The sequence below is a fragment of the Brassica oleracea genome, chromosome C1 (genome assembly GCF_000695525.1).
Source record: "Brassica oleracea var. oleracea cultivar TO1000 chromosome C1, BOL, whole genome shotgun sequence".
Classification (NCBI taxonomy): Eukaryota; Viridiplantae; Streptophyta; class Magnoliopsida; order Brassicales; family Brassicaceae; genus Brassica; species Brassica oleracea.
Window position 1 is genome coordinate 40,783,925 of NC_027748.1, and position 20,413 is coordinate 40,804,337.

General features: G+C 35.8%; 3 protein-coding genes across 5 annotated transcripts; 2 read left to right on the forward strand and 1 right to left on the reverse strand.

The window, feature by feature from the left end:
• Positions 1–7,451: 7,451 nt before the first annotated feature.
• Positions 7,452–8,026, forward strand: LOC106292415 (cyclin-dependent protein kinase inhibitor SMR1). The gene has a single exon (XM_013728004.1). The coding sequence runs from the start codon at positions 7,569–7,571 to the stop codon at positions 7,947–7,949; it is 381 nt and encodes a 126-aa protein (XP_013583458.1). The 5' UTR covers positions 7,452–7,568; the 3' UTR covers positions 7,950–8,026.
• A 1,835-nt stretch (positions 8,027–9,861) lies between these two features.
• Positions 9,862–12,219, forward strand: LOC106322564 (non-symbiotic hemoglobin 2). The gene is made up of 4 exons (XM_013760624.1): positions 9,862–10,087; positions 10,185–10,299; positions 11,720–11,836; positions 11,913–12,219. The coding sequence occupies exons 1-4, from the start codon at positions 9,984–9,986 to the stop codon at positions 12,060–12,062; spliced, it is 486 nt and encodes a 161-aa protein (XP_013616078.1). The 5' UTR covers positions 9,862–9,983; the 3' UTR covers positions 12,063–12,219.
• A 313-nt stretch (positions 12,220–12,532) lies between these two features.
• LOC106296914 lies at positions 12,533–16,459 on the reverse strand. 3 transcript variants are annotated; one of them, XM_013734343.1, is made up of 11 exons: positions 16,281–16,459; positions 16,129–16,192; positions 14,893–16,055; positions 14,559–14,677; positions 13,875–14,420; positions 13,520–13,808; positions 13,260–13,425; positions 13,072–13,174; positions 12,909–13,000; positions 12,824–12,847; positions 12,533–12,708 (listed from the first exon to the last, which is right to left on the reverse strand). In XM_013734343.1, the coding sequence occupies exons 3-10, from the start codon at positions 15,931–15,933 to the stop codon at positions 12,834–12,836; spliced, it is 2,370 nt and encodes a 789-aa protein (XP_013589797.1). In that variant the 5' UTR covers positions 15,934–16,055; positions 16,129–16,192; positions 16,281–16,459; the 3' UTR covers positions 12,533–12,708; positions 12,824–12,833. The 3 variants fall into 3 exon arrangements, with proteins under 3 accessions (XP_013589797.1, XP_013588930.1, XP_013589333.1); XM_013733476.1 differs by having other exon boundaries at positions 12,533–12,718; positions 12,824–13,000; positions 16,281–16,458; XM_013733879.1 differs by lacking the exon at positions 16,129–16,192 and having other exon boundaries at positions 12,533–12,718; positions 12,824–13,000; positions 16,281–16,458.
• Between the last annotated feature and the right edge of the window lie 3,954 nt (positions 16,460–20,413).

Genomic DNA, 20,413 nt, shown 5'->3' on the forward strand with positions numbered 1-20,413 from the left:
TGGGAAATGACATATATATAGAGAAATTTTCGAGTTGGGTAGTTGAAATATAACTACGAATTTACAAGGAATATTTTACATGGAATTTACATCGTTTTAACATAATATTTACAACGACTTTACGACGAAATTAGGTAAGTTAAAGCACATTGAATACACGTTTTCACCTAAATATAACGGTAACATGTTTCGTTGTAATGTCGATGTAATGATTACGACGTATTTCTCATTCCACGTAAATTCGTCGTAAACTTACATGGATTTTATGACGAAAACAATTCGTCGTAAATTTACATGGCGTTTACGACGAAAGTTGGATTCCTCGTAACTGCGTTGTAAACACCATGTAAATTTACGACGAAATATTTTCGTCGTAAATGTTCGTTGTTATGGGCACGTTTTCTTGTAGTGTAGTCACTGACTACTCACTAATTTAATATAAATATAAAATGTAAATAAATAATAATACATAAAATTGTATATATATATATACATATATATATATATAACATTCAACTCGCGCAAGACGCATGTCTTAATCCAGTAATTTGATTACATTTAGAACATCTCCAAATTTGAAGATTCATCTTTTTATTTACATTTTGATTTTTATAATTAATTACACGTCACATTTATGATTCTTAAGTATTTTTTCATTTATAATTTAATCTTTAAAACTTTTTTTATATCGTAATTATTTCAAATTTATTTTTATAAATTCAAATTTTACACATAAAATTAAATGAAAATTTTAAAATAAAATTTATAATTTTTTTAAACTAATTACTTAGAGCATCTTCGTCCCAACTGCATAATTTACTACAAATAGAGTGAAAATGCAGTCATGAACAAACAAAAAAACATTACTCCATTTATAGAGTATTGATTTTTTTGTTTGTTCATGATAGCATTTTCAACTCCATTTTGCAGTAAATTATGCAGTGGATTGGAGATCCACTTAACAACAAGAATATGACAAAAAATTTAATTTAAAAAACTTTTTAAAAATACATATGAAGACATAATTAATACACAAAATTAAATATTACAACACTAATAGTCTATTAAATTTGCTATGGAACCTTTAAAATATTTTCCAAAAACAATTTGTGTGATCAAAGATGAAGCATTACGGAAGTAATCTTAACAATTCTCAATCATGGCCTTTGCGGATCGGATCCATATAATATACAAAAAAAAACTCCAAATATTTTATATATTAATATGGTATTTTGCTTGTAGTTTTATATTTAGTTATGTATTTCTATATATAATTTTATATTTTAGTATAATATTTCATTAATTAATATTACTGTAATATTTTTATATATGTACTAATTGTTTACAAAAATTTTATGGATTTATATTAATTATGATAAATATAAATACCATAATGTAAATTACAAATAATTTTGAAGTTAAATTTGAAGTTTTGCTTCTGGAAAAGAAAACCTCGAAATTTCAAATATAGAGTTTTGCAAACTCTAAAATAGAAAGTCTTTTTGGAGATGCTCTTATATAGTATTATCAATACTTTCATAAATATAATGAATTTACATCCAAATATAATCGTTTCCTAATTTTCCTCAAAATCTAACATAACCGTTTTAAGAAGTTCCTATGAATAGATTATGAAAGTAACAAATCTGATTTTGATAATAATAAATAAATCTGTGACCCGCATGTTACTCGGATAACCAAGTGGTTTTAGCCGAGTGATAAAGAGATTCCAGGTGGAACATTCGTTTTGGGTTCGATTTTCTTTGGTCCCTTATAAATGTTTTAAATGACAAAAAAATTCGGATTTCTATCGGTATCTTGGTGATTAGTGCTTAAGTCTAGAAAGCTTTTGAAATGACACCAAAATTATATAAAAAGAAAAAGCCAGGACTCGGGCGGCCTAGCTCGTCTAGCAATGATATAACACGTAACAACTAGTATCATAATACAACCTACTTCGATAACTTTCCTTGGTTAGATAATTAATAGAGTAGATATACATGTCATTTTTAAGTTGTATGATCGATACAATCATACATCCGTTCATCTCTATGATAGGGAGACAATTGAATATGTTCCCTAAACATCCAAGGGAGAGCCACCTCCTTATCTTTACTTTTGGTGTCATTTGCTATAGTCTTTGGAATTTTATGCTATTTATATATTTGTTATTGTAAAATAGCTAAGTATATTAGTATAAGAATAAATAACAAAAAGAATACAGGAATAATTCATGATTTCGAGGCCATGCACGTTACGTTTCACTTGCTTTCTTTGTCTACCTTGTACACTACAACATATAAAATACTAAAACGGTGGTAAATGCTAGTCATTTATCTTTTTCAAAAAAAAAAAAAGCTAGTCATTTATATTATTTCTATTCATATCAATACGTAACTGCAAGTAATGCCATAAAATACCACTCATATATATATATATATATATATATATATATATATATATATATACCTAATAGATGCAGTATATCGATCGCTATACAATATAGTTTTTCTTTTAACTTTCGCTATACAAAATACAGTTTGTAGATAAGTTAGATTTGGTCAGCGTGTAAATTAGCTCTATACATTATCAGATACATAGGCATCACAATATGCATGTGGAATCACTTATATTCGGATATACTGACTAAATTTAGTAACATAAATTTTGAGAGTTTCCCAAAAAAAAGTAACATAATTTCGAGAAAATATTCATACAATATGGTCCTAAACATAGTTCTTACGGATCAAAACCTTTCCAAATGCAATCTAGTATCAACGCAAGCAGGGGCGGACCCAACATTAATTTTCATTCGATTCAATATATTGTTTAAGTAAAAATAATAATGTCAAGAGGGATCAAGAGAGATTCAGACCTGAGTATTTGGAGGTTCATTGGGCTAAACTTACCATCTGAACTACATATACTATACATATTATAAGCCAAAATATTTTTCTTATAAAATTTTTGTGGTGTCACGTGACACCCCTCTTCGTATACTTATATCATAATAGATTGTGTTATTGACAGTTTCACACTGCTTACCATCCGGAGCATGATTATCCGGGGTCTTTAGTGGATTTCTTAATGCATGGGTCCCTACAAAACTCTTAAGGATCGGTTACAAAAACTACTAATTAAGAACCGATCTTAGTGAGTTTTTTACACTGTTCGCGGGTCCAACTGACACGTGGCGGTCCGCGATTGATTTGCTCTTTAATTTTCTTTTTTTTTTTTAACTAAAAAACCCACAATGAATTTCTTAGGGATAATCATGGCCTTATTGACACATTATCATGTGCCTTACAATGTCGGTCGTCGATCCGGGTAACAGTTATAGTAAATGATGGTTGCTATCATAAATGAGGCATATACTCACATTTTGTATAAATTAAGAATATGGCGGGTTCGGAACCTAGTTCTTTAGTCTAAATATCACACACCACAATTTTTTTTTTTCACACACACCACAAAATTATTTTACTATCAAGATTTATTACGAATTTAAAAACCATTTTTATTTTATTTACTTTCATTCGGATCTAAGATTACTTAGACCTTTTCATTTTATATGATCGTAAGTAAAAGAAAAGACACATGATTACGTGTCTTTTTTCTTTGTTGGCATACAAATTTTCTGTATAACATATAATTAAAAGTTTAAATGCATTCGAGAAAAAAAAAACTTTAGAATCCTATGTTGTGTGGATTTGTTCGACTATATGGATTTTTGGCAAAAAAAAAAAAACTCATTCTTATCAATTAGGTTTGTATTCTTTGTAATCCACCTGTAATAGTGATTCTTGCTTCTACGATGTATACTCTTTGCTTTCACCCTGTAATGTAGGGCCATAGTGTTTCATACATTTAGAGTACTAAGAAATTTTTCTCCAACTCAAGTTGTTAATATTATGAATATATCTTTTAATATTGGTCTGATAGTGTAGAACTTTTAATCGATCAACCAAAGTACTATAGATCTAGGACTTTAATCTGATTTTATGTCCTCTTCAGGTTCATGAGTACTTGTCCATTTATAGGAATATATATGTTGAAACGGGTTAAAACAAGATCTGCTGTCTATTAAACTATGATTTCATTGTAGATTCAGATTCTTTTTTCTATGCAATTAAATTTTTTAGGACTTTACGGACTTCCAAGTCAGTTGTTTTTATATCCCGGTTCATTTTTAGACGGCTCGGTTAGGCCAAACAAACAACTGTAGTTGCTAGCTGGACCACCAAAACTTCAACCTCGAGTATAATTGAATTGATGGATTACAAATGCTACATATTGTTTGATTGTGATTGTATGGTTTCGTAGCCTCATAGATAACATCGGCTTATCCTGATTCCATTTACATATATTTCTGTGCAAACCTCCCTTTGTACCTAAATCAAACTAGAAAACGTGTCAATGTCGATAGACCACCCCACCAAAAAAGTTAAGAATAACCCAAAAAATTAATGAAAAAAAAAGAGTGAAGGTTGACAAAAAAAAACATAAATAAATAAAGCAAAGGCACGAAATCGAGATCTCCTGCGAGCGATCATATGGATCTTTCCACTTCTGTACTTTTTTTTTGGATATTCTGACTGACTCACTTCCACAGATCTACTCTATATCATCACCACATGAACTAGTTACGTGTCATGTCCAAAAATATGTCATACTTTGCCGTATATTTACACTGCATTTGTAATTTATATCAATACATCACGCAGCGCGATCAAATCTAACTTCAAATACGAAATATATAGCACAATGATGACAAAAAAGGACGTATGAAAGTATAATAAACTAAAGCTAAATCGTACCAAACCATATATAGACTGTAGTTTCATTATTATATCTTATGAAACAAATATATAGACCAAACTGCAACCACTAATAGGAATTGAATCATAACTATCTTCGAACATAAGAGTACACAACTAGCTAGCTAGTAGCAAACTACAGCCTGATAATTATTATATATGGCATGGTATATTATCTATATTATTAAAGTCGGCGTGTAAAACGTTGGTGGCCCATCGTATATCTTGAGATCATAATGTCACATAAAGATTTTTTCAAAAAAAAAAATGTCACATAAAGATTATACAACTTCTCACAATGGATATTTAATCAATTAAGGAGAAAAAACACAAAACTGATTCCAATTAAAAAAAACTGATTCCAATAAATTGTTTAACCAGCGCTGACCTAATAGTTTTGAAAGAGCAAAAAATCTCAATACTGATCCGGGTTCGATACGCGCTGACCACAGAATGACTTAGGTCTTTTGAGGGTACATACGCAAGCTGGTTCTGGGTTCAGGATGATTAGTCAGTTGGTCACGGCCGCCGAATAACCTGCTGATTAATCAAAAAAAAAACACAAAACACAAAACTGATTCCAATAAATTGTTTACATAATATATTATGATGCATGAACTAGTGTTTAAACCCAAACACATGCCATGTTCTTTTAGGTCGTAGTAGGTACGAGACACATGTATTTATAACCAAACTTTATGTTTGAGATCTTTGATAAGACGTTGATCTGGATTTATATTTACTGTGTATGTACTTTACTTTACCTATAATGGTATTACTATTATTTTGATGGTTTATATATAGTTTCTTTTTGAACGACATAGTTTTTTTTCTTATCAAGTGAAAGTTTCTGTATATATACTTTAATGTTATTGCTGAGACCATTAGCCCACACGTCTTTAGATAGGAGACCGATGGTACAAGACACCATTTGCGTTTGTTTCATTTGTTGTGGCCCTTTAATTCATTCTGATCTTTACTGCGCTTCCAAGCTCACAGTTTAGTTTGTCTTTTGTTTATTTACGAAAACTTTAGTCTCCCAGCATTTTTAAGGTTTTAATTATTAGTATTCAAAACATTTACATTACAGCAAAATTTATAGTCATTAACGGGTGATGCAAAGTGGGTTTTTAGGGAAAAAGGTGGTGTGGGCCCCACCAAAAGGGGGAGACCGTGTCTTCTGTCGCGGAATAAGGGACGTCTTTTGCACTGTTTCGCAGGTTTCACTGACACGTGGCGGTCCGCGATTGGTTCATTTTTAATTTTTTTTTAAAATCAGCAAAAAAAATAAAAAAATAAAAAAAATAGGAAACCCAAATTGGGGGTATTTGCGTTGAGAGTGCTCTAATGCATGTTGTACTAAAAATCTTAGACATTTTAATTAAAAACATTTCATATTTAGAATAAAACAAATTATTGTCTAACCAAGTGATGAGTTTTTAGACAAAAAAAAAAGGGATGAGTTTTGATGGATAATTTAAAGCTGAACAAAACAAAACCTGAATTGTAAGGTCACCTTTATGGCAGGTAACAATAGAGTTTTTAGTGGTCTGGGTCCCACAAAAATGTGAATAAACGATTCCAAAAGTTATCAAAGAAACGTGAGTTTTTTCAACTATTCACGGGTTCCACCGACACGTGTCGACTCGCGATTGGTTCACTTTTTAATTTTTTTTCTAAAAATCAGATCCAAAAAAAAAATTTAAGAAACCCTTATGGGTTTTTAGGGATAACGATGCTCTAACGTCTCGACCGTCTCTGCCCATAAATTCTTATTTCCATATAAATTTATGCATGGGGATGCTACCCTTGTGTGACGGTGGTGTTTATATTCCTGAACCATCCTGAAAAGGTAAAAAAACACTGTAACATTAGATACCGTTTTATTCACCTGATGATCGCTAATGTGTTCAGCGTGATCTGAACTACGGTCGTCTAAATTAACAGTGTATGAGCGATGTTTATCTACGCTCTCTATACCACTTCTGGTTGGAGTCTTGCATCTTTTCATTATATTCATGTGGATTTGTCCGACATTAATTTTACTTCAAAACCCCAAAACAATTCTTGACCGGTTTTAACACTGTAAAACATGCTACCAAAAAACATTTTAGTAGATCATTTTTCGAAATTACTTTTGGTTAAACAACGTTTCCTCAATATTAATTTACCATGGCAATCATTAAATTAGCTGCATTTTATTGATAAAATTATAGATACTAAAGAGTATTTAAACATTTCTTATAAGAGTTTAAGATGCCTCGCTATTTACCGAATAGAATATTATTAATTATTCCATTAAAAACTCATTGAAATAAAAAAAAAACATTATTCAGAAAACTAGGTAAACTCTATCAAAATGGCGAACCACGTGTGCTCTAGTTGTACATACATACAAATACAACTATACAAGTGAATTTATCATCCCTTCCTTAGTAATACTTTGTTTTACTAAATTCAGAAATTTACGTCCATTCTCCTTCTTATATATTTACATTGCTTATCTTCATTTTATTTTTCTCTCAATCATGTCAAAAGGTAACTCTCGTTTCCAAATGCGACATTCTAATTTTATGTGTATATATATATATATATATATGTGTGTGTGTATGTAAAGACACAAACACATATAACAACCCCCTCTCAACCTCACTTCCCCAACAAGTTTTCTACATCCATTTTACCAAAAAAAAAAGTTTTCTACATCCACAAAAAAAAAACTTCCACAGCAAACAAGAACATACTTCAGATATGGATCTTGATTTATTACAAGATCTGTCCAAATTCAACTTCCCAGCAACCATCAAGATCCAATCCAAAACCACAAGAAACATTAACGAAGGCGATGAAGAAGATGGCTTTAGTTGCAGCACACCCACATCTCAAGAACACAAGATTCCTCCCGTCCTAGATTCTCCACCTCCCCCGCCACGAAAACCTCGTCCACAGCCGTCAAAACCATCTGCTACGGCGGCTCTGATGATCAGATCGTGTAAGAGGAAGCTCTTAGTGTCGACTTGTGAGGTTATCATGAATAGGGAAGAGATAGACCGTTTCTTCACCTCCGTTTATAGTGACACGTCGACCACAGCGAAACGAAGGAGAAGTTATCCTTCTTGTGTCCGAAGATGAGCCTTAGTTCAAGAATTTACATTTTTACAGTTTTACTGGAAATATTGTGAACTCATATATAAATTAAAAGATTATTATTTCTTATTTATTTTATATTTATAAAATGGACGGATAATTTTCTGCAACCGCATATTAATTTTCTCTATTAATTTCGTATGGAGGTGTCGTTGTTGTAAATTCCGTATAAATGAAATTTAATTCCAATTGCCAAGTTTTCTAATAATAATTGGGATATTTATACCATTTATAGCAGACATGATCGACTTATTATCTTCCAGCGTCGTTGGTGAAAATAGTAAATTCGCAATATGTTCAAATCAGTAAAAAAATCGACTTCTACAACTAACAAACGAGTTTATAACCAAGAGTTATGAACCAAAACATCATATCTGCAGCCTGCAGGCACATTAAATCTTACCAGTAAGCATTGCTAGGTGGTGGTAACATGTTCGTTTAAATATATATGAAATCATTGCATTTATGCAACTCAATCAAGAAAATTAAATGAAAGAAAGTTCATACTCTGCTATAGTTTCATATATATATTAATGCCTTAGACGCCATTTTTTTTATTTTCATGCAGATTTATATATATATCTTTGGTAAGCTATGTCAAAATTTTCAAAAATATGTATATATAATTAAAGTTTAGTTATAATCGTCTATCAAAAATTTCATTCAGTCACTTTCATTAGTTGAAAGAAATTTCTAATAAATATTATATATAGCAGTTATTAGATTATCAAAAATGCTAATGACGTTTACAAGTATTAGGTGCTAATTTGGTAGAAGATGTATCTGTTGCGTGTCTTACTTTGTGAAAGCAACAACGCAGAGAAAATGAAGCCTTGATTTATGCTAATATCTAAACTATATTTTAGTATAGCTTAGCAAATAAAGTATGCAAATGAACTTTTAACGCAGTATATATCTAAACTATATTTTGATCAGAAAGTCATGCTTGCTTCTGACTATTTGACCGGCCGGTAGACGCAACTTTGGGATCTGTAGATACTATGCCATTCATTTTTGTAAAGTATAGTACTTATAAGAAATTATTCTAAATATTTCAGAGTCCGAAGTTGATACTCATCCGTTAATTCTTTACAATCTCCAAAACCATCACATTGTACTTGGAAAAGATTATTGAAATGAATCCCAGCTAATTCGTTTGGTGACCGGGAATTATGCATATGCCATATGTTAATATGTAGTGAAAATCTAGATTGTTTTCACTTTTACTGGGGTACAGAAAGAAGAAGATTACTCACCAGACCAACAAAATTAAATGTAGAGTAATTATATGGTCCTGAGACAAACTCAATTAATGGACGTTATTTTATTAGACCAATAAATTTGAATGGATATTAAATATAGAGGTAATGATATGGTCCTGCAGCTATGAAAGAGGAGCCATGTCTACGCAACCAACAAGTAAACTGTCTTCGAACATAAGCTACTCTTTTTTCACTTCTTCATGATTGAGTTATTCTGTTATTCGATAGGAGAAGATCAAGTGTCAAGTGTGTATATACCATATCGTCTCTTATATTAAAACAAAAAGGCATGACTATTAAAACAAAAAGGCATGACGGTATCATCATGTCGCATGTAAGATGAGCAACATTTTCGTGACTAATTAATGGATATATTTACTTTCTCTTGCAAGAAAAAGTATTTCAAAAATCAAACAAAATTACAAATATTAACTTCGACTTTGTTTTGATTCAACTTTACACACTTCGGTTTTGTCAGTTGGTTTAAACAACTTGTCAACTTCAATTTGGTTTGGTTTGGTTTATTGTCGATGGAATTCTATAAAGATGTATAGATCCAATGCGTATCGGACCGGATATCTCTTGGGATCTTGTAAGGCCATCAGGCCCATGATAAAATAGTTAATATTCGAGCGAATATAGTGAAAGTTTTAGCAGCATATTTTATACAGGTCTCAAGTTGAAAGAGAGAGTTGACAAAAAAAAAAGTTGAAAGAGAGAGAGAGAGAGAGAGAGAGAGAGAGCTCAGAAGAGAGAGATGGGAGAGATTGTGTTTACAGAGAAGCAAGAAGCTTTGGTGAAGGAGTCTTGGGAGATACTCAAGCAAGACATCCCCAAATACAGTCTTCACTTCTTCTCACAGTAATCATATATACATAAATATATCTACAAAGCGTACTTATCTATGTATTTTGTTTATATATGTGAGGTTGTAAACAATACAAAAATGTATAAATAGGATACTGGAGATAGCACCAGCAGCGAAGGACATGTTCTCTTTCCTAAGAGACACAGATGAAGTCCCTCATAACAATCCCAAACTCAAAGCTCATGCTGTTAAAGTCTTCAAGATGGTATTTACTTGCCCTTTTTGTTTAATATTCTGTTTTTTATTTATTTATGCATATATGTGTGTGTGTATGACTTGCATAGAATCGTCTCATAATCTTAGTTAAACATTGTAGAAGAATAAAAATGGTCCATTATGACAGCTAATTAAGTATCTTTATTGACTCGTCCATTTATATTATACATTTTATATTCGCGTAGACATGTGCACACGATAGCGGTCTATCTTGTTTGAACTTGGCTAGTTGGCTTTGTCTTCTTCTTGGAGATGATATTATTGAATCGTCTTAGTAAAGAACAATTAGAATATATTGGCTCATTCGTAAAATCCACTTAAAACAAACATACGTACTCATAACGTACCATTCCGGCTTTTCTCTTTCATCAAAACGAGGAGAAGAAGAAAAACTCCATAGCCACCGATCTTCCTCCGTGGTTGGCCGTGCTTCTCACCACCGATACGTGAGGGAGGATCTGCTCCTCCTCTTTAGTTTGAGCTAAATCTTGTTTAATTTCGTCTTGTGTTTTTTTTTAAGTTCTTTTGTGAATCGGATCGGTGATTCGATCGTTTAAGTCTCCGGTGACGCGCCTTCTTCTTCGGTGGTCGTCCGGCTCTGTCTCTGGAAAGCGATGGCTCTTTTAGCATCGTCTTTGCTGGCTTTTGTCTCCGGGAGGGGATGGCTTCTCTAGCATCTCTATCGCCGGTTTTTTCTCAGGTAGATCTACGATCCAGAGCGCTTCAGTTGTTCTTCTTGCCTCTCTTTCTAAGTCTCAGAGGACTTTCTCCTCCACTCGGTTGTATGTGGCGTTTGAAAGTATCTAGGAGGATTACGAATGATTGTAGGCGGTTGTTAGTTTTGTCGGTCTCGTAGATCCTTCAGTGTGTTTGGCTCATTGGCTCGAGCTTTGAGTATATTGTTCTGGTGGAACAAAGAGTATCCGGTTAGTCTATGCCGTCGACGTTGATCCGTAGAATCGTCGTGATAGCTCCGGAGGGTTCGATTACGACACGGTTGACTGTCCCGTGTTGGTAATGGATTCTTTTGTGGGCTTTAGGCCCAAGTTTGGTTTTGCAAGTGATCGGTTTGTCTTTGTGCGATTGTTGCTGTCTCGAACTTGGTTTGTTTTGGGCTTTCGACCCATTAATAAAATTCTAGACGACAAAAAAACAAACAAACAAACATACGTACTCTTCCTTCTATTTTGTCGTCACAAACATACATCCAATAAATATTACTGAAGAATCCAAGGGTTCGGTGATTTCAGGTTTGACTTATATTTAGTTGGTAACGTAGGAATAAGTAGGATAATAAGCCAGTGGTTTAGTTTCGACAGATCTACTAAAGATATGTTTAGAAAAACCCTAATTTTACCCATGAAATTATCAATTTTATGGGCTTTAAATGTATTTTTTTGTGGGTGTAGACATGTGAAACAGCAATACAGCTGAGGGAGAAAGGAACAGTAGTGGTGGCTGACACAACCCTCCAATACTTGGGCTCTGTTCATCTCAAGAGCGGTGTTCTTGATCCTCACTTTGAGGTATTTTATGTTAACATTATTTTTTATTAAATTTTCAATTAAAAGAAACTAAATAAATGCGAGTGTCTGTATTCAGGTGGTGAAAGAGGCTTTGGTGAGGACACTGAAAGAAGGGTTGGGGGAGAAATACAATGAAGAAGTTGAAGGAGCTTGGTCCCAAGCTTATGATCACTTGGCTTTAGCCATTAAGGCCGAGATGAAACAAGAAGACTCACAAAAACCCTAAATATCATTTGGGTATTATATCATTATATGATCATACATATCTGTGTATGTAGTATACTTCATACTTTGACTTTCTACAGTTCATTGTTTTTGAATAAGGATTTTGAGATATCATGAGAGGAGATACATGGTAGATGGTACCGTTGTTTCTCTTGAAATTGTTTTTGTGAGAAAGAAGATAGGGCTAAAAGTCAAACCGACAAATGTAACCGGTTTGATCGGTTTTATCATACAACATCTTGGCTTGACATGGTCTATATATGGGGATCAAGCAAAAATTTAACAAATTGTAAGAGAGTAGCTCATGATTTTAATTGAGGAAGAAGATTGCAAGTTAATGGCTTATAACATACGAAAAAACATCTCTCTATACAGATCAATGAACCAAGTATCCATAAATATGTAATTAACTAAAATGAAATGTGCAGTAACATACAATATTAGTTATATTTATCAAATGGTGTATCTGTATGCACAAATATGATTATTTCATCCCATCATTTTTGTGAAATATCACTCAATTAGTTATGTTCTTTCTTTAAACACAGAGGTACATGATGACACTCAACAACTGAAAAAAAAACAATCGATGTCAGAATAAATATGTGTCTGCTCCTGGTTTGATCCCTTTCAGAGAGTTTACATGGCTGAAACAACCTGCAGAGACAATGCTTCAAGAACTTAGAGACGAACATGATTTTAACAAAAAACGAAGATTCAAAAGTAATGAAGGTTTCTAGAACAATATAAAAGATTCCAAACCTGTTCTTGCTCAGACATCAATAAAAATCCCACTCTCTTGTTCTCCAATCTCACAGAGGTTATGCGATAGAATAGGCTCGTATAACCTCAAGGATTGGCGCTCTACACAATGGGCATTTCCCTCCGGTTCGGACCAGCTCGTAGCCGCACTTTGAGCAAGTGCACATGTGCCCACATCTACAGATTCACAAAGATATTTTGGTTCAGTAAACCACACAAACAAACCGGGTTTAAGCAAATAATTTTACCTGTACAAGAGGGCATCTATGTCGGCATCGCAGCAGACACAGCAAGTCCCGTTCCTTACATGAGCCCATCTTGACCCATCTTCGGATGTTCCTGGCCCAAGACCTGATAGCATCATACATATAATTAACGGATAGTTACAGATGCAGACTAGAGATGAAATTTTGATAGAAAGTAGAGAGAAAAAAACCTTTGTCACTCGGAGATTGGTTTAAAGCTGCAGAGACCTCTTGTCTAACCAAACGCTGCAGCTCAGACTGCATATCCATACATGTTTCTAAAGTCCTCTGCATATGGCTCATTCCTTGCTGAAGTCTCGCCATGTCTCCTCTCAAGTCGTTCATTATCTCCCATTCCTATTCACCAGAAACAAAAAAAGCTGATAAGAGAGAAGAAACAAACAAACAAACAAACAAACAAACAAAAAGCCTGAAACCAATCTAGGCTTACAAATTCAGATCTATGCAAAGAACGAGCGTAGCTAGTGTGATGCCATATTGGCTGTGGTGGAGGCATTGGTGGATTTGGCAGCGTCTGTGATTGATTGATTCCATCAAGCTGATCCTCGTCCTGTAGAAACCCTTGTTGCTCTCTACGATGTTCTTGAGAATCCAATGTTTCTGGTTGAAAATCCCAGTCAATGTGAGCAAGTCCTCCTCCTCTCCTCTCAACATATGACTGTATCAGTTGATCCAGATTCTCACGGAAACCACTACGTAGAAGGTTAGAAACACTTCTCCTACAATATTGCATATAATTCATTAGGCAAGAAAATATATGCCAGGAAGAAAGTGAAAACGAATACCTGCTTAGTAGCTCCCGGAGTTCAATGCTGTTGTTAACGTTATCGTCATCAGGTAGATGGAGCCTGTTTAGTCTCCTCATTGGGACTGCACGGCGAGCCCTTGGGACTCCAAACCGTGCCTCAGGCTGATTCCCATCAGATTGTCTAGAGTTATCTGCAGGCCATACACTCTGACCTTCTGCTATAACAGTTTCATTTGAGTTTCCAGTTCCCTCGTGGTGCAGATTACCAACTGAGTTTTCAGGCCCGTTATCCCTTTCGCTGAACTGGCTTAACGTTGCTTGCAGCAAATCTCGCCTCTCGCCTGTTGTGAAAACTTCAGGCCAAACCCTTTCTTGATTGGTATCTTCTTCCCAGTTTCTATCTGAATTTGTTGCATTACTTCCCGAGGTGCCCAAATCGTTAGGTAAGAGAGGGGTAGAAGAATTTAAACTCTCATTTAGCGGCTGAGAACCCTCAGAAGTATTAGCTATTATTCGGTTATTCCTGGAGGTACTGATGTTATCGACATTAGTGTTGCTTTCTGGCCTGTCACGAGCTCCTTCCCTGTGACAGTCAATATCTTCATTGAGTAGAGTAAGGTAAATAAGATGAAAGTATATAACACATCCACACATCACACGACTATGTGACAAGTCTAAGTAAATGTTCAACCATTCAAGGGGAAAGGACACAAGTTTTTACCGCAAACCCGAAACTGTCTGTCTTTCTCTTAGCTGCCGAAGTTCACTTGCTGCCATTGATGGAGCTCTAACTTCCTCCGCAGGTGTCTCACTCCGCAAGAACCTTCCTCTAAGAAGCGACTGTGAAAAAATTTAGTTAAAATCAAGTTACAAGGACCTATGGTTCCATCATTAAGTTAATATATATGGTGTTAGTCGCCTAATCTTAGTGTACAATACGTCTTATACTCCTCACAACTTTGGTTCTTATCACAACAACAACTAGAGAGCTTGTTTATAAGTATGCAATCAATGTTTGAACAACTAAGAGAAAGATGATGTCCAAAGAAACAAACCTGAATCCGGTTGCGATGAGCAAAATCAGAGACAGCACGATGCTCCAACAAACCCTGAAGCTCTCTCTGCCGCTCTCGTTCAATCCTCATGAGCAAATCAACTAACGCCTGCCTTCCTCGCAGCCTCCTCAAGTCTCTACGAGTATGCTCCCGTCTCCCTTCCTCACTCTGAACTTGTGCTCTCTCATCTTGTGAACCAAGAGACCGTTGCTGATCTTCTCTTCGACTCGCACGAGCCCCTCCTCCTCCTCCTCCTCTCTGCTGACTTGTCATCTGCATCCACTCCCTGATAATCCTCACTCTCTCCCTTTCAGTATCACCAAGCCACTCTCCTCTACGGTTATCATCGCTTCTCTCTCTCACATTAGACGAATGATCCGTTGTCAATCCACGCACAATATTCCTCACCCTCTCACTCTCAACATCCCCGAGATCCGGAGACTGCTCTCTACTAGAAGAACCATAACCATTCTCACTCTCACTCGACCCCCTCAGAGTCTCACCCACCTGACTCTCCGCCACGTCAGCACTCCTCACCCTCAGCCTCATCCTCTCGCGCGCCCTGTTCAAAACATGCTCATCCTCCAACTCTCTCCACATCTGCAAAATCCCAGACGCCTGAGTCCTCGGCCTCTCAGGCGCCCGCCCGGTAGAGGTGGGAGACTGCGTCTCCTCCCTAAGGAAAGACGAGTCTAGCGTGGAGACGGCGTGCAAGCCAGCGATGGCGATGAGCTCAGACTCACGGTTCCTCCTCTCGATGGTTGTGATCATCTCCTGAGCCTGCCTGGCAGCCCAGCAGCTTAGAATCCTGGACTGCCTGGCGGCGGAGGACTCGGCTATATCATCACCACCCCCTTGATGATGGAGGTGGTCAGACCTTCTCCTCCTCCTAAGAGGTTGTTCATCTTCTTGATCATGGGGGTCATTGTCAGGGTTGTGAATTGTGCTGCAAGACTCAAATGAGATGCAATCTTCGTCCATGAAATCCTCATAACCATCCATAGATTCAGGTTTTTGATGCAAAGGATCAACATCAGTCATCCTCACACTTCAACCAACCCTAATTTTTTTTTTTTTTTGAAATTTGATTAACAGAATATTATAATACACAAAGGCTTCATCACACTTCAGAATCTTAACCACAGCAGCAACAACATCACAAACTGCAAAAAGGAGGAAACAAAATCATGATCAGTGGCCACTTCCAAAACGATTCAGACTCAATTGTAATCTCACCTGATGATAATCATATACATAATATAACAATAATCGCCCAGAAAATCCCTAAATTTTCACTTTCCTGAAGAAAAAACACTTTGATTATTTCTGATGCGAAACAATCGGATCCAAATTGCGAAATTAACCGGGAAAAGATGATCGAGGCATACCTTTTCTTCGAGTAACTTGGTCAATGGCGAAACGAAAAACAAGCAAGTTAAAAAAAAAAGGTTGCTAAAATTAAACGGAGAAAAATCTGGAGAGATTTGAGGAAGAAGGAGAAGGAGAGAGAGAGCCGGCAGTTTATATATGGCACAAGAGAGGGAGTCCGAGAGAGAGAGAGAGAGAGAGAGGTGCCAAATGCCAATGGTCATTAGAAAAGCCACGAATTATAAAAATTAATTAAATTAAAAATCATTAATCATAATTCGTATTCATAAAATAAAATCACTCCTCAATGGATGGGTTCGTCACAGAAGAAACAAGAAAAGCAGGGCTTAATGATTTGTTTACTCCTTTATTTTCGACGCTTTTAAGTTATTGCTAGACTTTAAAAAAAAAAAAAATTAATTGGAAAAGGTACTAATCAATAATTCAGTGAAGAACCTTGTCACACTGGAGGTATGTGATTCAAAGGATTCTAATGAGTAATTCAGTGAAGGACCTTATAAAAACTTCAGTCTCTGTGATGGACAAAGGTTTTGTGGTAGCCCCACCAACCTAGAGACTTAAATTTCGTTCAAGAGGGTACGTAGCTCTCACTGGTTCCTCGTGAAGGGTGGTGACAAACCGGTTTTATTAAGGTATCTTCTCGTGAAACAATGTTCCATGATCCAACCAAAAAATCAGAAAACTCATGATACAAAAATCATGTAGCTATCTCGGTTTACTGTAATCTTCGGATGTTGGCTTAGTGGTAAAGGAGTGTCTGGTAGGCGTTCCGACAAAAAGGAATGTTTGAGGGTGAAAGTAAATGAAGAACAAGAGAGAGAGAGAGATGGAGAGAGATGGAGAGAGAGAGAGAGTAAATCAAGAGTAAAAGAGATAGAGTAAAGAAGGATTTATTTCCTTGATTCATTTAGTTCACAATGTTACAATACTTAATGACCTTGAGATGAGATAGAAACAAAGAGAGAAATAATAAAGAATGGTACTCTAAGATGAGATGAAAGGAACAGCACCTCAATAGCTATTTCTTCCTCTCTCCTCTAAATAGATCATGTGACTTTAACTAATTTAGAACTCTAACTTGTCTTTGATCTTGTCAACGGTCTGGTTGACCTTTGAACACATCTTGGACGAGTTTGAACTTGTAAGACTGTTTTTCAAGTCTGGTTCTCAAGTTTGGTTCTATATTTATGTTAATACTTCCCCTTAAGCTTAATCATAAGGTATGGTTGAGCTTGGAACCCATGAAGACATCTCTCATTAAAAACTCTTGTGCGAAAAACCCAATGGGACAAAAACACACAAGAGGAAAAATAGTAGATGCTTCATGGCTTAAGAGGATCGTGATCTAGGCAAGTCTATGAGTCTCAATCTTGGATGGATGAACTCACATACTTTGGTGCTTGCTCCTTTAGTGAAGATATCAGCTAGCTGGTCTTCACTTCTAGTGTAGCAAGGTAGAATGATCTTCTGCTCCACAGCTTGTCTAACTTTGTGACAATCCACTTCAATATGCTTTGTCCTCTCATGAAACACTAAGTTTGAAGCTATATGAATGACTGCTTGGTTATCACAGTGCATTGTAATTGGTGTTGTTGTCTCTATGCCCAAGTCCCTTAGCAAGTTTCTGATCCAAATGAGCTCATTGGTCAGCTTCCTCATTGCTCTATATTCTGCCTCAGCACTTGAACATGATACCACCTTCTGCTTCTTGCTCTTCCAAGTAACCAGATTGCCTCCTATGAAGATGCAATAACCAGTAGTAGACCTCATATCCACTCTATCTCCAGCTCAATCTGCATCACAATATCGCACAATTTCAGTGCTCTTGTTGCAACCCATCCAAACACCTTGACCAGAAGCTTCCCTTAGATATCTCATGATCATCTCCACCATATTCCAATGGTGAACCTTTGGTGCTTGCATATACTGGCTGACTTGACTCACAGCAAAGCAGATGTCTGGTCTTGTAATGGTGAGATAGATCAGCTTCCCAACCATTCTTCTATAGAGCTTAAAATCGCCAAAAGGAGTGTCCTCAATCTCCCCCTCATGCAAGACTTTGTAACCCTCTTCAAGTGGTGTCTTAGCTACTCTTACTCCAAGCTTTCCTGCCTCATTTAAAAGATAAAGTGTGTACTTTCTTTGAGATAAGAAAAGTCCCTCTTTAGAGCGGCATATTTCTATCCATAGAAAGTACTTTAGCTCACCCAAATCTTTAATATCAAAGCTAGATTTAAGAAAAGCTTTAGTAGAGATGATACCTTCATTGTTGCTTCCTGTGATGATGACACATTGATCATAATCACCATAATTTCTTGCTTGCTTGTGAGGGTGAAGAGAGTATGATCAGCTTCTGATTTTACAAACCCTCTTCCATTGAGAGTTGTACTCAGCTTGTGATACCAGGCTCTTGGTGATTGTTTTAAACTATAGATGGCCTTCTTTAATCTTAGGACATTTCCTAGCTTGACCATGTCTTCCATACCAGGTGGTGGTCTCATGTAAACCTCATCCTCTAGCTCTCCTTGTAGAAAAGCATTCTTGACATCCATCTGCCATAAATCTCATTCCAAGTTCACAGTCAAGGAGAGAACAATCTTTATGGTGTGGAGCTTAGCTACTGGTGCAAAAGTATCCAGATAGTCTTCTCCATAAACTTGAGTGTATCCTCTTGCAACTAGCTTTGTCTTTCTCCTTTCTGGCTTTCCATTTGCCAAGTACTTGATGGTGAAGAGTCGGCGACTGGTGACTGCTTTCTTCCCTTTGGGAAGCTCAGTTTCATACCAAGTATCATTTTTTATCATGGCTCCAACTTCATCTCCAACAGACTCTCTCCACTCATCATCCTTCGTAGCTTCTTCATAAGTCTTTGGAACATATTCTTGATCCAGGCTGGTGATGAAAGCTATAAGCTCTTGAGGATAGCTTGCAAAGGAGCAGGTTGCTTGGATAGGATGAGCCACTGCATTACTATTGAAGTATACTCTGGTGTCGACCCACTTGGATGGTTTTCTCACTCTAGTACTCCTCCTTAATGGTTGAATCTGCTCTTCTACCACTGCTTCTTCATGTCCTTGATCACCATCATACTGATCTCCACTAGACTGATCAGATTCAGCTCCATCTTGATCATGAACTGATGATGAATCTAAACACTTTTGTATTTTAAGAGTATGATTCAAACAATCAGAGATAATCAGATCAAGATATTAAAGAGATTAAGAGATTTTAAAGAATAGAGAGAGAGAGACTCAAAAACTCCATTAATTAATATCTGATGAGGTTTACAAGTATTAATAGAGAGAGCAACAAGGGTTTTCGAAATGTATAAGCATGTGGAGTCAATGGACAGGCTGGAACTCCTTTTGAATTACTTGGCTGTGCTTTCTCACATGCTTGCACTAGTAAAAAGCATCCTCTCCTTTCCAGCATCATACAGGCTGTCAAAGTAAGCCCTTATCCCTTCCTTATCCTCTTCCCACGTCCTTCTTAAGATAAGAGAGGATTAACATCAGTTAGACTCCAATTTAACCCATCCTGGTAACTTCTCTTCCTTTCACTTAGTTACCACAGTAACTTTAAAGTTACTGTGGTAAATCCCAAACTTACTGACCACCCCAATACTCTTCCTCTATCAATGTATCCACTCCTCATCACCTCATCTCAACAATGAGTACACCTTAGCTAGAAATGCTAGGATGAATCATGAACTAAATGCATTTAGATCACCTTTGAACCTTTGTCATAATGCTAGCAGTATAACTAAGCCATTAATTGTTGATTCTGGTGCATCCCATCACATGATTAGTGATACAAATCTGATTAAGGATATAGAACCAACTAGTGGACATGTTATGATTGCAAATGGGGACAAGATCCCTATTAGAGGAATTGGAAATTTGAAGTTGTTTGATAAGAACACTAGAGCTTTCTACATGCCTGAATTTACATCTAACTTGCTATCTGTTAAGAAATGCACAACTGATTTGAATTGCAATGTTATATTCAGTCCTAATGATGTAAAGTTTCAGGATATTGAGAGCAGCCACTTGATTGGAAAAGGAATCACTAAAGGAGAGTTGTATTTGCTTGAAGAACTTGATCCTGTTTCCAATTACAATTGCTCGTTTAC